Raw genomic sequence first — 20620 nt, 5'->3', positions numbered from 1 at the left:
GCTAAATGATGCAGTTAAGTAGTGCTCAAAATTATGGTCTTTTTTAATCATAGCAATTAAATCACATGGTCATTAAGTGAATCTGGCTTCCTCTATTGATTTTGTCCAAAGCTCCCTGAGAAGATTGAAATGGCGGCATCTGTCATAAATACATGCCAGTTGCTAAGTGCCCAAATTTTGATCACATGTCTCTGCGCTAGTCATAAGTGAAAGGACTAAAGTTTGTAGGTCACTTTTTTCAATGACATACAGTGTTGTAACTTTTAATAGCTGTTAAATGGTTATAAATCAAAGATAACTGTAAACTTCTACCATATTCTAGATTGTCTTTGTTTAGTCCTTGAACATTCATTTGTCTGGAATGATAGGGTCTCCTGCTTGAGCAGGGGGTCAAGAACTAGATCTTTAAGGTCCCTTCCAACTCCGTTATCCTGACAGTGATGAAAACATAACTTTATGACAAAATCTTGCATTTATGTTCATTGCAAATTTGTAAAGCAAAGAAAAACTGAAGTGAGATCATAAGTACAGTTGTGCTTTCACTTCACAGAGATCCCAATTGTTAAAGGAGGACCGCCTGTAATCTTTCAGGCTCAGCCTTGCCGCTTGCATCTTGTATGTAGCCATATTGACCTGTCTTAATTCAGTAGAGTTGTCGTAAGGGCTGCAAGCACTTCGGATCCCCTCCGTAAGAGGTGATGGGATCGAGAGGGACCTCCACCCTTTGCTTGACTAGCCAGAAGGGCAGGCAAAATCTTTCCTACCAGGAAGCGGTTTTAAGAGCCCTCGCCAGGAAAAAGAAATACAGAAAGTGGCAATTGCTGGGAAAGAGGAAGAGGAAAGGGCAAGTGCGATTGTGTGGCGCCGTTGGCTTCCACCTCTCTCCAAAAACCTGAAAGCAGGCGACGGGGCGAGAAAAGAGACGGTGGCAGAGTCGCGGCGTCACCTACGCAGCGCGGTTCAGGTAGGGGCAGCGAGGCACCTGCGGGGCGGAGTCTGCCCAGGCCGGACCGGCCGTTTCGCCTGCGTGTCGTCTCGACGGCCTGGAAGCGACAGCCGCGAGTCCCGTATCTGAGCTGGCTTGGTTCGCGCCCTCCAGCATGACTCTGGCAAGCGACAAGAGGAGGACGAGGTAAGGCGGCGGGCGAAGCGGCTGGGTGCTGGAAGCCCTCGGCTCCATCTCGTCTTCCGCCCCCCGCTTCCTTTTCTTCCTCCTGGCGAGGGGAGCGCTTTGCTTCGCCCGCTTCAGGTATCCGCAATGCAGAGTCAGTCCCGGGCGGGCGACGAGAGCCACGAAGCCGAAGAAAGCGCGCTCTCACACCGGAGGCGCGAACGTGGCTCTAAGCGGGCGAGGGCGAAGGGGGCGAAGCGCGGGTTTCCGGGCCCCTCCCGTTGAGCCAGGCCCGTCTTGTCGAAGATGGCTCCGGCTCGAGGAGGCATCGGGCAGCCCGAGGCGATGGAGCATCCCCGCTCCTCTCCTCTGCCTCGAGGGGGAGAGCCCCACTTCCCAAACTGCGACCCGCCCCGGAGACAGAGGAGCCCCCAAGCGCCGCTCCTCTTCCCCACCAGCGCCGGGTCTTGGGAGAAGAAACGCAGCCTCGGTCCCCGCGAGAGAAACCAAAGTCTGGCATCCATACCCAGGGAATGATTTATTAAGCCGATAGAAAGTTTGCAAAATGGGCGCTCTCCCTTTGGGCGGATTCCTAGCAGCTGCCGGTGGACTAGGCGTAGGATCCCTACCCTCCGGGGATGGTAGGTTTGGGGCGGGACAGGATGGGCGTGGGAGATGGCTGGGAGAGGTGTAGGGGGTCCTTGGGAGGGGACGCCGGAAGAAGACCAGCGCTGTCCGGGAGCCGCCAGGGAAACCCACTTGCTGATCTCGTCCCCACCTAACTTTTCAGGATCTTTCGTCTCCGTTCCGTTCCGTCTCTATCCCGTTCCAGACTGGATGGTGGGAATTGCGATAGGGATTTAACCAGTGCAGACAACTGACGTTTGAGCAGTTAAATACTGAGCTTATTTCTAACCTTTCCCAAACCCAAGTGAAATCTGCTTCAGTTATGCTCCTGAGGAGTTTGCAAATAATTATTTACCTAGAAGTCTTCCATACTTTGGCCACTTAATGAGAAGGAAGGACTCACTGGAGAAGAGCCTAATTCTGGGAAAGATTGAGGGCAAGAGAAGAAGGGGAGGACAGAGAATGAGGTGGCTGGATGGAGTCACTGAAGCAGTAGGCGTGAGCTTAAATGGACTCCAGAAGATGGTAGAGGACAGGAAGGCCTGGAGGAACATTGTCCATAGGGTCGCGATGGGTGGACACGACTTTGCAACTAAACAACAACAACAAGCCTTCCATTCTGAAAAATCTAATCATATAATCTGCATCTGCATCCCTAAAAGAAGTTCAATTTAAAACAACAAATACTTGAAATGGAAAATCTGTCTGCCGAAGTCTAAAATTGAAAGTTGAATTTTAAAGCACTGTATTTCATTATTTTCTTCCATTTATCCGCACAATAACAATTTGAGAGGAAATTGAGCTAAAGAAGATTAATTGGCCCAAATCTATCAATAGCTGTGAACCTAAGTCTTTTTAGTCCTAGCCCAGCCCTTTATTCACTCTGACACATTGGCATCAGCATAGTAGAAAGTGTTAGAGGCAGACCCATTTTCTCTACCCGTGATACACAGGTACTGTCACCCTTCTGAACTAGAACAGCCGCTCTTACATGGAGTACGCCAGAGACCAATTTAAATCAACATTCTAGTTCTAATGGTCACCCGGATGTCCCAGCAACTTCCCAAGTTGATTGTGCCAGTGCAGGACTGTAAGTAGAACTCTCAGGGCAAAATTCTCAGGTGGGTCCCCATCCCAATTTTAATTGATTTTTAATAGAGTTAAAAATTAACCTGCAGAAAAAAATCAAGAAATAAGGTACCACCCAAGTTTGGAGTGAGCTCCCTCTTCTGAAGCTGTGGTAATGAAAAAGATAGTGCTCACCCTCTGAATAAGGAAGTGATGAGCATTAGTTTAACTTCACTGAATCACTGGTGATTAGGTGGATTTATGATACTACTGCTATAATAATAATTGTTACTAAATTCATCTGGATAAATAATTGATCACAGAAATGCCGCATGGGACATGGCCTGTTTCAGGACATGGGAACTCTGTTATTCTATTGCAACTAGCATTCCACTGTTATTAACTTTAACTTCTCCAAATTAAAGCAAAACCAATAAATTGAAAAAGTTAGAGAATTTTCTTATAGGATATATCAGTTAACCTTTGCATAGAAAATATGATGTCTCTAATTCTGCAGGACTACAATTTCTACAATATTTATTGGAGGAATCAAGGAAATTAAAATCCTACTAGTAGCGAGTTGCTACTACTGCTGCTTAGTTAGATTTATGTGCCAACTTTCCTCCAGGAGCTCATATCAATGTGCACCCCTCCTTTTTCTCCTCCACTTTAATCTCACAACCACCTGCCTTGGATCTTATTGATTTCTATAGTTATTTAAAAGTGATTAATAACTCCTCTGTGAAGTAGGTTAGAGTGAGAAGCAGAGTGGCTGAACAAAAGTTCACCCTATCAACTTTTATTGGTGAGAATGGATTTGAATCAGGGTCTCCCAGCCTCATCCTTTACTCCGAAGAGATACAGCATGATCTTTTGTTTTTAACAGACAACTTTCATAGTTTTCAAACTGAATTTGTTGTGCATCATTAAGTTATAGATTATTCATCTAAGAACTACTTCTAGTCCCCTAACACCCACATAAAAATATATCTAATGAAGGTGCAAATGCATTCAAACCTGTTGATGAAAATGAAATGAAAACATGAGAATTTTAAAGTGGCAGAGAGATAAAATTTTCTATAGTACTGGGTGCTTGCACAGAAGATTATGCCCTCTATGTGAGCTGAAGCATGCCCTGGCTTTGTACATGCTGCATTTGCTAGTTACTGGGATGGTGACCACTTTCTAGTGTTAGTACTACTATATCTGGGCTGCAGAAATCATATAACTACTACCGGTATATGGTAGCCTTTCTGTGTCTCTTCACTTCCATATAAAGATCATCTCGATTTTTGTAGCCCAGACTGCCTGCCTGCCTGCCTGCCTCATGGCTCAGTGCCAGTGTTAGTCCTGTTTTGTGCCTGCTGTTTGCTCCCATTGTTTACTGAGTTGGTACACTGTCAATTTAGACCTGGTATTGTTTACAAAAACACAAAGTTGTCTATATTCTTCTGTGTCTCTCACCAGTAGGTGCACTTACCCATGAAGCACATATGATAGATAACTACCTCTTAATTTAGTGTCATGCATTTTTCTTGAATAAGCCAAATTGATATTGATACAGAACTCTGCTGCAGTTACTACATTGCAAAGTAAGTTCCTAGAGTCAAGGATGTGAGATTGTCATTAATTGGTTATCACCTAATAATATCCCCTGGTTTTACTACCTAACATTATAATCATGAGAAACTGCAAAGTGCGTTAAATCACTATTGATTATTGTGGCTGGTAGTGTGACTGACAGGACTTTTATTAAGCTCTAAATTTTGTTACCTAAGAGCAGGGGTGTCAAACTGGTAGCCCCTGGGCTGGATGCGTCATGTGCAGGCCACACCCACCCCGACTCCGCAAAGGCAAAAAACCTTGTGATATGATACAATACGTCATGTGACACGATAGAGTTTGACACCTGTGTCTAAGAGCAAGGCTATTTTAGGATGTAAGATCTGAGGAGGAATTCTTACATTGTAGAATTCATTGGATTTCTTTAAAGGGAAGATGCAAACATACAACCTCTCCCCCCCCCTGCTTGTGAAGCCATCTCTGGGCGCATGGGTCTCATCAACTGCTTCCCACTACTGCAACTTGCTCTGCCATTTAACTGGCAGAAACTTGTTGTGGTCTAATTTACAGCTTACCCAAGTCTTCTCTTGTCCAGGCAAAACATGAATAGTGCCTCCAAGTTTCCCTTGTAAGTTTATCTTCCAAGTCCCTTACTGGTCCCATGGACATACAGGTAGTCTTCAACTTAAAACCGCAACTGAGCCCAATTTCTTTGTTGCTAAGTGAGACATTTGTAAAGTGAGTTTTGCCAGTTTGATGACCTTTCTTACCACAGATGTTAAGTGAATCCCTGCAGTTGTTAAGTTAGTAACATGGGTCTTTAGTGAATCTGGCTTCCCCATTGACTTTGCTTGTCAGACAGTCACAAAAGGGGACCATCATAAATTTCTATCAATGCTACCTAGGATTGCATTTGCTATTCTTACAGCTGTATCACATTACCACAAGACACCCAGTTGCCAAGCATGTGAATATTGATTACGTGACCTTGGGGAGGCCACAATGGCCATAAGTGTGATAAATGAGTCATAAGTCACTTTTTTCAGTACCATTGTGACTTTGAATAGTCACTAAATGAACTGTTGAAAGTCGAGGACTACTTGTATTCTACTTTGTCAACATCCTTCCTAAACTTTGGTGCTTAGAAATAGATACAATATCGTAAATATGGTCTGATAGAAAGGAACAATAACTTCATGGTATTATATTTCTATCAATGCTACCTAGGATTGCATTTGCTATTTTTACAGTTGTACCACATTATATTCAGTCAGTGATCCATCAAGACACCCAAGATTGTTTTCATATATACAGCTGCCCAAGATCCTTTCTCCTATCCTACAATTATACCTTCAGGTTTTCCTACTCAAATTCAGAATGCTGAATTTATTCCTGCTGAAATTCATTTTGATGTTATCTGCCAATCAAGATTGCTATGAATCTTGATATTACCTCCTCCCCAGGACATTTGCTACCCCCATCTTTCCTTGTTCACAGATTTAATATTTTCTATTATACAAATTTTTATAAATATGTTGAACAGTATAGGTATTAGACAGGATCCCTGAAAAATGCTTTCAACATGTCTCTTTTTAGCTTGATGCAGAGCCAGTCATTTACATTGTTGGGTATAATTATTGTCTTGGTTCTGTACTAATCTAATGGTAACATTTTCCACAGTTTGTCATCTCCCCTACTGGGGTCTCATAAAAGACTGTTAAATATTTTGCTAAAATGAAGGTACATTATGCTCACTGCATGCTAACAGTAAACTAAATTCTGTCAAAAAAATGTTGGTCTGGCTGACTTATTCTTAACAAACCTATGGCTCCTGGCAACAATACATTCTTCTCCAAATGCTCAGTGTTCAGATACTTATTTATCTGTTTCAGAGTTTTGTCTGGTAATCAACATTAAGCTGACTAGTCTAGATCTTCTTTTTTACCCCTTTTAAGGATTTCCCATTCTTCAATCTTTTAGCACTAGGCCCATCTTCTATGCTTTCCCAAACACCATAAAAAGTTGCTCCAAGATGATAAACTTCACAAACTTCTTTAGGATTTCAGATAATTTGGTTTGGGGGCCTATGGGCTCATTTATGTAACCTTCTGGCTGCAGTATGAAGACAGCCATCCACCCCATCCCTGCAAAAGCAATTTCCTTTCATAGTTTCTTGCTGTGCTGCAAAAGTTGGTGTTTTTCCAGTTCTACCATCATAAGTGTTGGTGTTGATGGTTTAGTCTGCAGCTGGTTGTTCTAAGATTAATTTAGAGTTAGAGGCCTGTCCTCTTTCCTACTAACCACTTGAGGTATGTCCCATCTCTGGTGCTTAGGGCCATTTTCTTTTTTGCAATGGGATAATTTTCCTCTATGGAAAAAGCCATCTTTCACACTGCTCTGTCTGACAACCTTTGGTAAGAGAAGGAGGGGAAGCAAATCTTTTTGAGTATAAGTTCTTCTGGCATTGAAATATCCCACAGTCCCCTATGGAAAGTCCACTGTACCATAGCAGTACCATCTGCAAAGGCACTTCCCCGAGATATGGCTGGCCATCACTCTTCTATGGCTTATGCTGCAGAGCCTAAACTGTGGAACTCTATACCAGGTGTCCAATACTGAATTAATAGACAACTAGAAATATATAACCTTGATATTTGTCAGAAATGGATTGTTGCTGATGTGAATAACAGCCTGCAATGGTTGTTTCAAGGTGTGCCATCTGTGTGCTGCTGCTATATATCTTGTAGTCTTGGACAGATATAGATGGAATTGCTTCTCTGGTTGGCTCTTGGTTCCACATAATTCTTCAGCTGGCACTCATGGGCAGCTTTTCTGCAGAAATGTGGCTTCCACCCTGCTTGGGTAGTAGGAGCTTTGAGGGAAGAGAAGGATGGAGATCAGGTCTTGGGGATGAATTTCCCTGGCACTCCCCATAGAATGGCAATTGAAGAGATGTTTTCCTGATTTCTCTTCCCACAGGAGAACCACTGCTTTGCTGCTGTTTCTTCAATGCTCAGACTTCTGCCAGTAATCAGCACAAAGGAGGCTCTGCTTCATTGCTGAGGTAGAATAAGGGCTAAAAATGCAGTCAGCTGCTTCTGCAACTGGCATCATTTTTAGCCAACCCTGAAAAGCAGCACTTTAATGTTGCCATGCATACAGTAAGAGCATTTAAACTTATTCTTGGTAGGCAAATTTGCTATGTCTTTCCATATCTTGAGTTGCGACTTTCTCTTGGTGTCAGTTTGTTCTGTTTAGCTTCTTTTGAACATCATTTCTTTTTGGGAAGAAAAACAAAGCAAAGATGATACTGTGTAACCCTTTGCTTTTTGTTTTTACATTCAGCAGAGTAAAAAAAACACCTTTTTATTCCTTTCAACCCAATAGAATGTTGGAAGAAATTGCACAAAGGACTGGGGAGCTATGTCCCTCTGACAGCAGAATTCTTCTCCAAAACTGGAACAGACCAGAACCAAATATGGTATCAGGGAGAAACTGGAAAAAGAAAGATCAGGTTCAGAAATAAACTAGATGCAGTTGGGGCTGCTGGGAAAAACATTCCAGGAAAAAGGCCCCCAATGCATCTTTGTGGGAGAGGCTAAAGAATGCCGTGTAAGAGTCCTGGTGACTCCTCCATTCTAAGCCACTCTTCCTCATAGTCCCATGGCCTCATGACAGAGCATATACAACCTACTTTATGCTCCCCAGGGCACACATATACGGGACACAACATGAAGGGAAAGCAAATGCACACATGCACATGCAAATTACTTGTTATTTTTATTCCTAGTGTTTTCCTGCAAGTGCCACTTTTTTCCAGATCAACTTTGTTGTGATATGACAGGACTGACTGACTTGTCACCGAAGCCTGATGTTGTGAGCTGAGAGAGGGTGACTGATCCAAAGTTACCCAGCTGGTTTTCATGCCTAAGGTGGAACTAGAAGTCATAATCTTCTAGTTTCTAGCCTGATGCTTTAACTACTAGAACAAATTGGTTCTCATGCCTACATACATATCCATGCCTTGTTGCTTTTTGCTCCCTTTCCCAGATTACATTCCGTTCACCCTAGTGACTTTCTATATATATTACCGGTAGCTATTTGCTGGTGCACCTTTTTGCTAATTATAACTATCTTGTTTTTCCTACTCATGACCCTTTATTATAATTTTTAGCTCAGTCAAAATGAATCTACTGTAGTTTCCTAAGTGCTCCCCCATTTTTTAAATTGAACTGGTACGGTATGTGATTATATTTCTAGTATCTTCTTTTAAAGAAGAATTGTACTCTCAATTCCTGAGATGGTTAGCTACATTTGGGGAATACACTTGTCTTGAATCTTGAAGAGCTATGATGAGTTAATGCAGAGGAAACTAAGCTAGATAAATTATCATGTAAACCAGGTCAACATCAATACGAAGCTCTGGATCTCTACATTTACAGGAAAAGTTGCCTAAAATTTCCTGGGGATAGCAGCAGCCTATAAAACCTACTTTACCAGTTGGAGAATTTGCTGAAAGGCCAGTTCTGTTTGAGTAAGGTGGGGTAACTATACTGGCAAAGGCTGTGTTTGCTTAGTGTTGTCAAATGTAAGAAATCTGTCCTTGGGAGGATACCTAAGCTAAACAAAAGTGACAAGTAGCCAACCACTTCCTTCAAGAACCCCAGAGGAAGGGCATTTCCTGATCCCTATAGGAGGGAGGGAAGTCCTCAGACCTGGCAAGCTTTAGGAAAGAAGCATGGCACATTTACACTTCCTTTTGTCAGTCAATGAGCAAGTAATTGCTTTCCTATCTGTTTGATAACCTGGGTATCTTCTACAGCAGGGGTGTCAAACTCAATTTCATTGAGGGCCACATCAGCATTGTAGTTGCCCTCGGCGGGCCGGGTGGGTATGGCCAGGGTGGGCGTGGCCTACTGGGTGGGCGTGGCTGGAGTGCGTATGGCCTACTGGGTGGGCATGGCCAGCTCTACATCGTTGGCATCAAGGGTGCCTATGGGGGCCTGGGCAGGAGTGGGACAGATCTGAGGGTCTCTGGCAGAAGGAGGGTCTCTGGGCCAGGGCCAAGGCAGCGGGGGCCGTTCCCTCACTGTTTCCAGGATGGCTTCGCAGGCCACATGAAACCACTTCACGGGCCAGATCCGGCCCGCGGGCCTTGTGTTTGACATGTCTGTTCTACAGCTAATGTGAGGGTAATTAAATGAGGATATTATTTATTTCTATTGTGAATAAAATATTTAATGATAGGGAACTATTTCAGGGCTGGATGGGAGTAGAATTGCTGACATCGCTAGAATTAAATGCTGCTGTTTGCTCTTAAAACTCATAGAGCTGCTCCTCCCATAGAGATAAATCAGTGCCTCTTTTGATGGTTGCCCACTTAGACCATGTTTTTCAGTAATAGCCAAAATGTAGAAGTCCACAAAAGATCTTTTATCTGTGCCTTTGCCTTAATATTGTCTCATTCAAAACAAATGTTCAATTTAAGGGAAAGTTCCATTACAAATGGCTAAAAACTGATAATTAAATGGACAGTAGCTACAAGAAAATGTGTATTACTCCAAATCTTAAAAGAACATCTGTGATAACTAGCCTTCTTTTCTTACCCACAGCACTTCCCTGGAGACTGCCTTAGCCGAGTGCATGGAGGCACTGAATTGTTTCCTGCATAATCAGTTCAGTAAGAGCTTGGAAATGCTGCAGCCCAGGTAAATCAGAGGTGCCCAAGCTGATTCATCCTGCACACAGGACAAGTGCAGGATATCAGCTTCCTTTCTACCCACTGTTACCAGGGTTCCTAGCTGTTCTGTTGAATTAAATCTTCCTCCAGCACTTTCCAACTAGGGGACTCCAATTACAATGCTCACGGCTATAGCATTGAAGCAAATCTGTGGGATGCAATGAAAGGAGAGTTGCTTCCCAGACATTGAACTTGAATAAACTCAAATGGTGGTGGTGGTGGTGGGGAGGGAATTAGCTTGGTTTGCTAGAATCCTTTTTGTTTTCAAGTCTGAAGTAAGGCGAATTATGTTCCTCTAGCTTCCCCAGAAAAGGGAAGCACCTGCGGCCAGCATCAACTTCCCTCCGCCCAGTGCGCTCCCACAGAGAGGGCCTCCTCAGGGTGCCACCGGTCAAAGAATGTCGACTGGTGGCCCCCAGGGGGAGGGCATTCTCTGTGGGCGCGCCGGATTTATGGAACCATCTTCCGGTTGAGCTCCGGATGGCGCCCGACCTTCGCTCCTTCTGGCGCGATCTAAAGACTTACCTGTTCGAACAAGCCGGCCTGGCCTGATGGGTGATGGGTTTGGGTTTTATTGTTTTTATGTATTTTAACTTAACTTATTGTTATAGTTTTTGGGCATCTTGTTTAATCTTTTTTAACTTTTGTATTCTTGTTTTTTAACATGTATTGCCCTGTTCACCGCCCTGAGTCCTTCGGGAGAAGGGTGGTATACAAATATAATAAAATAAATAAATAAAAGTCAGCGCTAAGTGTTCCATAATACTCATATGCAAACAGCTGTCTAGTTCCCCTGTGAAGGATTCAGCTCATAAGTATTTCATGTAGCTTGTGGGGAAGGCAGCAGGATATATGCTGCAGTATTCTAAAATATATTGCTGCTGGAAGTTGGTATTTTAGGAGGCTTATTACAGAGAGGCCAGGCTTGTGCTGGTAGATTGGGTGGCAAAATTTAGAATGAAATGTTATTGAATAAGAGCAACTCTTTGCTGCATGATCTTCAGCACCCCCATGGCATTGATGGAGAAAGTTATACATCCTGTGTGTGGGGAAAAGAAGGAAGAGGTATTTGTTTAACAATAAGTCTTGTTCAAACCCAAAGTATGTAAAGATTGTGCAGTGTTATCTGAAATGGTACAGGTTTTCCTGCTTGAGCAAGGGCTTGACTAGAAGACTTCCAAGGTCCCTTCCAACTCTGATGATGTTCCAAATATTAATCCTCCTCCTTTGTTAATGCCTTATGCCATATGTATGTATGCATGGTGTGTGTGTGTCGTATATGTCAATGCAATGAGCAAAGCCTTGTATTGCCTTGAACCATATCTTTTGTCTTTCGTTATTGATCCGTTTTGGCAGGACTGGAGAGAGCATGTACCATGCCTTAATTTATGCTACCATCCTGGAGATGCAAGCCATGATGACCTTCGAACATGAGGATATTGTCCATGCAGGGCACACCATGAAAGAAGCCCAGGAGATCTGTCAGAGGTGTGTAGTTCACACACACTATTGGAATGGAGCATAGCAAGATTTGTTTCTGAGCCAAGGTCTGGGACTGCTGCAGAGGGGATAACAGGTTGTTCAGTTTTTAAAAAAAGACTGGACAAGCCACCTGTCTGAAATGGTATAGGGTCTCCTGCTTGAAGACCATCAAGGTCCCTTCCAGCTCTATTCTGATTGAGCTTGTGAATGTTGCTTCTAAGTAACCAGCATTTCCCCCAAGTCTGACTTGATTGCCGCATTAGTTGGTGGATATTTAATTCTTTCTTGAACAAGGTAAGAGATCTACAATTCTAAATGTGTATTCCCTTCTCAGTTTAAAAATGGGATGAAAAAGGGGGTGCAAAAGGACAGGTGGTTGGAGGATGAATGTAACCTAGAGAAATTGTAGAGAATTGCTTAAACCGCTGCTAGAGCATAAAGCTTGATGGCTTCTGGTGGAAAGTAATCTCCTAGGGTGAGGGGTTGGGGAAGGTGGATGAAGAACCTAGTAATTCAACTGCTTTTGGTTCCCCTGATAGATTTCGGAGGAAAACCACTGTGACTGGTACCTTTTCTAGTCGGCAAGGTGGAGATGCTTGTACGGAAGGTGAGAAGAGTTAAAATTCAGAGTGCTGAGAGTCAAAACAATATTTTATTTGTCTTAATGTAAGAAAAGCTGGAGGATAGGAAAGAGTAGATATAAAGTTGCACAAATCCACTCAGGTCTTGCTTGATTCCAGATAAGCAGGATCTAGTGAATGGTGCTCTGTCTTACTGCATTACCTGGGATTCTTGTGTCCTCCAAGGAAATGGATGCTCTTTAGGGTATCTTCTGCCATGTGTGGACTGGATGTTTGTCTTTCTTGATTCCTTTAAGTAGCTGATGAGAGAGGGATAGTTTCCTAAGTGTGGGAGGATGTCAACATCTAATTGCAAGAAAGATATTGTCCATCACCTCTGGAAAAGGCTATCTCTCGATCTGGTGTTTTAGATAACTTATAATACTCGGGTGCCCAGCTCTTGATTACAGTGTCATAGAGAATCACATCAGGTGATCTTCCCTGTTGGCTTCCCACAAGCAAAGTCAATGGGCACTTTGCAGGGAGGTTATAAGTCATCCCAGTAAGTTGATCCTGCTGTTTTTCTCCTGAGAAGCCCATTAGGGAGTTGATTGTGGAATTCTCCCAGGGAACCTCTGTGTGGCACTACTGGCCCGCTCACCCTCTGCTGTACTTGCCCACCTGCAGCACCCCGCACTCCCCCCGTTTTATTTTCCTGCAATCTCTGCCAGCCCGCCCAAGGCCTCTTTTGATCTGCCTGCAGCCCTTCTGCTGGCCTTCCTGGACCCCATGCCAACCTGCCTGTGCTCCCTGGCAGGCTGCCCTTGGCAGCCCCCCACCCGGTATGGCACCTGCTTACCTCCCTCATGCTCCCCTGAATTTTTTACTTGGGACTTCTGCCTCTTTCCACTGAATAACCCATATGTGTTGCAACACTTAGCAACAAAGTTTCTGGTCCCAATTTCTGGTTCCATAAGTGTGGACTACCTGTAATGTGCTCCAGCTGACTAACACACAGGTCGTTGCACTTTGGACAGTTGAAACTTCTGAGAGCATATTGTGGTAGTAGTTCAAGAAGGACATAACAAAAATATGAATGACTATGGCAAGATCCTCTCTGGCGCACAATTCCAAGGTGAGCAAAGGCCACCCAAACCACAACTTCCATCTGCTTAGCTGCAATCGCTAAGTGAAAAATCACATGACTGTGCCAGACTCACTTCTCCTTCTGTGGTTAAGCGAATCACCATGGTTGTTAAGCAAGACATTACATCTCAACTATTTATTTATTAAATTTATATGCTTCCTGTCTCCTCAATTGCAATAGGATGTAAAAACAATATACTTAATATCCTAAATGCTTGTCTTTATTATGTCTTTTATTAAGAGATTATGGTGTTTCCTTTTGGGGCTACTAATTTTATTATGGCCTTCAGGTGAATGTGCATATGTAAAGGATGAATGATAGAGGCAATATTAGAAATACTGCACGCCTCTCCCTAAATCCACGTTTCCCTGTTACAGAGGAACTGCATGCTGAAGTATGCTATGCAGAATGCTTATTGCACCGGGCAGCCCTCACCTTCCTCCAGGTAAGGAAATTCTTCTTCCTTCAAACTTAATAGGAAATTCTATCCCATTATTACAGTATTTCCCAACTCAGAGAAAATTCCCAACTATGAGAGGGAGGTGCAAGAAAGATTCTGGAAGGTAGAATCCAAGAAATATATTTCAGCGTTTTTCTTCCTGTATTACAGCTTGTGCATTGAGTTTATTTGTTTATCAGAATTTTAGTTTACTTTTATTATTTTATAAGTAACTCAACATGTGGAACTTACATAATACTCCTTTCTCCTCTTTTCCCCCACAACAACAAATCTGTGAGGTAGGTCGAGCTGAGAGACAGTTATTGGCCCAAAGTCACCCAGCTGACTTTCATGTCTGAGAAGGACTAAAACTCACAGTCTCCTGGTTTCTAGGCCAGTACCTTCACCATTACACCAGATTGGCTCTATGGAGAATTTAAAATATCTTTGCTAACTATGGACAAGTGGAGCAAAAGCAGTCCCTCTTTTTTTCCTAACTGCTGCTCTTTTGATTTTCCAACTTTCCTTGTAGTCCTTATAATTTCAGTGTTAGGATAGTGCTTCTGTTCACTTGAAGGCTGTGGCTCAGTGATGTCCCTGTGTCAGCAAGATTTTGACAGACACACACAAGATTTTGACATACAAGCTTTTGACATATCAGCAAGATTTTGACATACACACAGCTTGTAGCTATGTACAAGCACTGTGTTAGCTTGCTTGGTGGAAAACAGAACCTGAATGCAAAATGCTTGAGAGATACTGTTCTATAAAAGAAATCAGGCAAGAGGATCAGATATAGATAATTGTCTAGAGATTAGTTTTCCACACTTATCTTGAGATTAATTTCTTTTCTTGAAAACAAGCTGGGGGATGAAACACTTCAGCAGTCATCCTGCTGGGGGCCAGGTGTGATGAACGCCTTTGATGGAGTGCTATGTAACTAGGAGTGGCATTGCCTAGATACTTCATACCAGAAACTGAGGTTGTTTTATTCATGGAGATTTTTTGCTTCTTACAGGATGAAAATATGGTGAATTTCATAAAAGGAGGAATCAAGGTGCGTAGCAGCTACCTCATCTACAGGTGAGTTGGAAAGGCAGGTCTGGGTAAATAAAGGGGGTTTAGTCACAGTAGGAATGAGAAAGAGCATTAGTGAGGAGTATGAGACAAAGAGAAGCCAGCTTCTCATGCCGCATGTTGGAATGGGAAAGTCTTTGGTCCACTTGTCATAGACAGGCATACTTAGGTAGTGACCTAAATATGACAGCTCTGTAAGAGGAAGCATTGCAATGTTTAAATCTTACCCTCCATTTAAACTCTGTAGATTAACAAGACATAGGCTACAGCCACAAAGATGTGTCCCATTCTAAAGCAGAAGTAAAATCATGCTTCTATCAATCTTTTGATGCCTTCATAGTGTACTCTTACAATGCATCCAGAAGGGATCCATGCTCTGCTGCTGTCCATACATGTTAAGGCACAACATTCCAATGGCAAAAATTGGTGGCCCCTCAACTAAAATTCCAGCTGCATCCAACATCATCCCTCCTATTAAAAACCTCTTATCACGTACAATGCCCTAATTCATTTGTATGTTGCATCTGTTTCCTTTTTTCTTTTCCATCAACATCTGATTTGTTTTAAACTATGGATTGACTATACAACCTTTCAACCACTAGGTGAAAGAAAAGAGTTATATTGTTTATGTAGTCATTCTTGGCTTTCCTCAGATGGTTATCTGGAGGAAGGTGACCATGATGCAATCTCTGGATGTCATGTTTTTGAATAGTTGGAGTTTGAGAAAGAGGCTTAGCTCTGGAAATCAATGAGGAAGTTGTAAAGTACTCTAAGAAAATAAGATGACGAGAAGAAATAAGCTAGAACTCCCTGGGAGCATCAACTGCCAGGGAATTTCTCATGTGATAGGCTACAAAAGTACAAGAGTAGAATCCTTTTAATTAAATGCCTTAAATCTAGAATGAGTTAGTCACTTTCAGTATTTTGCTACCTTTTGATCCTCCAATGCATCATTGGACTATTGGAACACTAGATGGCAGCATTGTTTTTATATCTCTTAGCTGTTGGCTAGCGCATGTACATCAACTGGTCAACTGCACAGTGAACAACAAAGAAACAAGAACAATCAGCAACCCAAAGAACTGAGTTTTTCAGTTGTGCTTTCCATAGTGTTTCTATAATCAGGAACAACTTAATCATAATCATAATAGTAAAGTTGGAAGGGACCTTGGAGGTCATCTAGTCCAACCCCCTGCTCAGGCAGGAAACCCTATACCATTTCAGACAAATGGCTGTCCAGTCTCTTCTTAAAAACCTCCAGTGTTGGAGCATTCACTGCTTCTGGAGGCAGGTTGTTCCACTGGTTAATTGTTCTAACTGTCAGAAAGTTTCTCCTTAGTTCTAGGTTGCTTCTCTCCTTGATTAGTTTCCATCCATTGCTTCTTGTCCTGCCTTCAGGTGCTTTGGAGAATAGCTTGACTCCCTCTTGTCTGTGGCAGCAACTTAGTTAATGTTATGTGTTTGTTCTTGCATGTTGATGGAATAACTGCTTACTCAAGAGGAAAAAAGGCTGTGGGCACTCTTTTATCCAATCCCCATCCTAGCCAAAAGGGGATTGAGGGGCAGATGAAGAGGAACCAGATTAGGGGGAATGGTTCCATACAAAGTGGGCAGAATCAAGGGGAACCACCGAACTACTGACATAAAGCATGACACTTTAGTCACAGGCCAAATCACATTGCCAAATCAATTCATATGTATTTATTTCTAGTTTTTCTTTAGATCTTGCTTCTGTTGAATTCGAAATGGTGGCTTTGATTCTCCCTGTGCCATTTTATCCTAATGGTGTGCATGTCAAGTCAATGAGTCCAAAATTACTCAATGAATTTCATGGAAGAATAGGGATGTGGCTCCTGCAGCACACTAGATGCTACCCGCTGATTTCCAGAGTGAAAAACTATATATAACTTTAAAATTAACATGGCCAGATTTTTAAGCAATCACCTTTGGATATTTTTCCAAATTATTTTTTATTATTTTAGTGCATGCTTCCTTCTGTAAAATATATAAACTGACTAAAAGGGTTTAATGATTCTTTCTAAAATGAACAGAGATGCAGTAATAATAATAATAAAAAAATCTAAGCTACTATCCCTTGCATTATCTTTTCGGTCTATGGCATATATGTATTTTTCAACTTCATGCAAACAGGGCAAAGTAATTAGAATTCATTTATGTAATTTAAAAGCTGGTATACTGGTAGGTATCAATTCCATCTTTATTTACCTATATATGTTTATCTTCCTGACAAGCAGTATCCTGTTTTGGATTAGAAGTTGAAATTTGGACATTGGTAGAGTGTCTTAGGGCATGAATTGAATTCCCTGTGTGACCAAAACCCAGGTTTAGAGTGAAAAGGGTCTATGAAATAGAATTCTTGGGTTTTGCTTTTTAGTTTCAGGCAGATAGGTTGGTAATGAAATAACCTTTTTTATATTCCCAGAGAACTGAACGCTTTCATCCAACCTAGTTCCTTGCCTACAAACTCTGTTCGTATCCATCTGGAGGGGGGGATTGCTCTTGGCACTGGTGCCTTCAATTTGGTGAGTTGTGTTTGCTTCCACAGCTTCTTAAGGGGCATAGAAAGTGATGTTTATAACAGAAACTGAACTCCAAGAGACAAACCATTAATTTCTTCAGAAGTAATCCACTTAGTTTTCACTTGGGCATCATGAGGCTGTTCTATAGTTGCAAACGTATAGGTTGAAAAAGATATGTGGAGAGAACACTTATTGTGGTTATTATATTGCCAGCTAAAATTATTTGCAAACTTTGAAGATCAGCATCCTTATTTCCCCTTTCTTCATTCCTGTGTCTGGGATAATTGGTTCTAATTTCTTTTACGCAGAAGGTCTTTATCTGTGCTATCATATATCAGAGAGCCTTAGACAACAGGGCTGGCAGGAAGAAAACCTCAAAGGACTGAAAAAAACTCTCCTATGAGTAAAGGTTACATTTCATGGGGTATTTTAACTGAAAAAAAGCAGGATGTGATAGAAGTTCATAAAATTATGCATTGTACAAAAAAGTTAGATACCATCAGGCTCTCTATAAGAATGACAATAGTTCTTGAGTTGACATTGGTGGACTACGCTCTTGAGCTCAAACTATAACATATAATGTACTGAAGAATCTTTATAGTATTGCATACTATGATGTACAGTAGCCATTTACTACATTTGATTGGGGTGCCTGTTTTTACCCTTTTTTATTGTAGTTTAATTCCTGCACTTCTTTTTATTTCTTTTCCCATGATTCAGTAAACTTTTTGCCTTGTGCTTTTTAGTTTTGAAAGTGTGTAGCTCTTGGTTGTTGATATATCTAAAAGGATTTCTGGAATGATGGAAAATTGCATTTGGTGGATCTACACCATAGTATAACTATCTTCATTGGCCAAAATCCCACTCCATTGAGGCTCTTGCCAATCCAAATCTCAGATCTTTTGTTATGGCTTAGGACCTTACGTACACTGATCGTATGCTAAATTCATTCCTTGTTTTCTGTCTGTTTTAAAATTTGGGATGTGATATCAGAAATGAGTGGTGAAAAGGTATTAGAAATACCCCTTTTTCTACAAGCATAATATCTATGCTGACCACCGTCACTTCCAAAAGTTTGATATGATGGATTTGTATGGAGGGAGAGCAGCTAGCCTACCAATACAGAAAACCAAGGCCTTTATGATATAGATTGATTGACCAAGAATAGTGTGGCTCAGAAATTATTTAGTTGGTCAGTAAATAACACATATTATGTGAAGAGAAAATTGTGCCCAACAAGGAACTATTCCAAGAATGGGGAAAAGGAATCCATAAACAAAAGTGAGGGGAGAAGGAGGCACATGATATTATGTGTATGGATGATTTGTACAATGACATCATGATGCACATGATATGATGCTGAGTTGTACTGGACACACCCCTGTGCCTATAGGCAAAGAGAATTGACTGTGAACAGAAAGAGGAAGTTGAAAGAAGGGTAATTAGAGAAATAATACTATAAGACATGAGAAGCAGAAGTAGGGTCTGAGACAACATTGAAATGGTGTCATGATAGTGCTTGTGTAGCAAACTCACAGTAGTTGGGTTCAGGAAAAGGTTGATTTTAGAAGGGGAAGAGGAGTGTATGGAGCAGCTAAAAAGCAGTGACTGCCTGTAAAAACAGGAAACAAGTAGTAGAGAAATAGAGCTGAAGAGGATTCAGAGAGAATATAGGCTGAGGCAAAATGACATAGAAACTACATTAAAGAAGAGAATGAGAGAAAGGGGATCAAGAGAGTATGGGATAGTTATGTTTGAAGTCCACCTTGTGGCTTCTGATGTCACCATAACATTTATTTGGGTAATAAAGTCTAAAATGCAGGTTAAATGGTTAATATTAACAAAATAACAGAATAACAGAGTTGGAAGCAACCTTGGAAGTCTTCTAGTCCAGCTCCCTGTTCAAGCAGTGGAGCTTGCATTATTTCAGACAAATGGCACTCCAATCTTTTCTTAAAAACTTCCAGTGAAGGAGCTCCCACAGCTTATGGTGGCAAGCTGTTCCACTGATTAATTGTCCTCACTGTCAGGAAATTTCTCCTTAGTTCTAGGATGGTTCTTTCCTTGATTAGTGTCCATCCATTACTTTTTGTCTTCCCTTCAGGTGTTTTGGAGAATAGGTTGACCCCCTTGTCTACGCTGCTAACATTGGATGTTCTTGCTTTGACAATATATGAAAATGCAGCCATTTCCCCCTTAACTTGTATGTTACTTTTAGAGTTAGAATTAGATGATGCTGGGGGGTGGGGGAGAAGGAAGAATGTGTATGGGAATCAGCTAGACATAACAACCTTGTAGTAGAGTATTTTTTCAAGACTGTTTGAAATAAGAGATGATAAAGAATGCTGGGTCAGAGAACTGGAGGGAAGGTCAGCATTTCAAACTAATTGGAAAATGTGATTTATGGCTGTTAATTAGAGGAGGGAATTGTGCTTTAATATTATGTGTTTAGGGGAGGAGAATCCAGATTTTGGCTTCGACCATGTACATGCCGATGCCATGTTATTTGAATAAAGATTCTTTAAGGTAAACAATGCCTCAAAGTTCTTTGAAGAGTAACATATGTCAGAACCATGAAATTAAGCAAAAATCTACAAACTTTCCAAACTTTCTAAGGGTCCTGAGCCCCAGTCACTGTCCCTAGACTTGAGGGAAGCTGACAAAGATTTGGGAGAAATTTTCATCATGGAGGAAGAGAAATTGCTTGAAGTCAGCAAGCCGGGGGAGGAAGAACTTTTGCAGGATTCCCAGATGGAGGCAAAACCCAAGCAGCTAGGAGAGCTGATCTCTTCATCAGATTGGGCCCAGCCCAGCGGAGACTCCATATGCCTTGAGACTGCCTTGCCACCCTCAAAGGCTTCAAAAGCAGACTGGTGGAGAGCTACTAGGTCATCTGCCACTGAGCATTTTGTTGTTGTTGTTAGCTGCGAAGTCATATCCGACCCATCGCGACCCCATGGACAATGTTCCTCCAGGCCTTCCTGTCCTCTACCATCTTCTGGAGTCCATTTAAGCTCATGCCTACTGCTTCAGTGACTCCATCCAGCCAACTGATTCTCTGTTGTCCCCTTCTTCTATTGCCCTCATTCTTTCCCAGCATGAGGCTCTTCTCCAGTGAGTCCTTCCTTCTCATTAGGTGGCCAAAGTATTTGAGTTTCAACTTCAGAATCTGGCCTTCTAAAGAGCAGTCAGGGTTGATCTCCTCTGGGACTGACCAGTTTGGACTTGGGTGAGTGGAAATACCTGTCTACAGCTCGTAGTCAGTC

At 42.1% G+C, this 20620-nt stretch overlaps 1 protein-coding gene across 5 annotated transcripts in view; it reads left to right on the top strand.

The window, feature by feature from the left end:
• Nucleotides 1-588: 588 nt before the first annotated feature.
• Nucleotides 589-20620, top strand: part of LOC308662536 (tetratricopeptide repeat protein 39A-like) — a 45192-nt gene continuing 25160 nt past the window's right edge. Inside the window, exons 1-7 of one of the 5 annotated variants that reach the window (XM_081318461.1) lie at nt 589-1132; nt 9982-10077; nt 11466-11597; nt 12131-12198; nt 13676-13743; nt 14756-14820; nt 17258-17357. In XM_081318461.1, the coding sequence (XP_081174587.1) occupies nt 1101-1132; nt 9982-10077; nt 11466-11597; nt 12131-12198; nt 13676-13743; nt 14756-14820; nt 17258-17357 (561 nt within the window). In that variant the 5' untranslated portion in view covers nt 589-1100. Of the gene's footprint in view, nt 1133-6881; nt 7434-9981; nt 10078-11465; nt 11598-12130; nt 12199-13675; nt 13744-14755; nt 14821-17257; nt 17358-20620 lie in introns of those variants that run through there. The other 4 variants (XR_014025224.1, XM_081318458.1, XM_081318459.1 and 1 more) reach the window with 4 other exon arrangements.

The sequence above is a fragment of the Vipera berus genome (assembly GCF_964194415.1).
Source record: "Vipera berus genome assembly, chromosome: 2".
Lineage (NCBI taxonomy): Eukaryota > Metazoa > Chordata > Lepidosauria > Squamata > Viperidae > Vipera > Vipera berus.
Note: the sequence above shows the minus strand (reverse complement) of the source record. Positions and strands in the feature narration are given on the sequence as shown.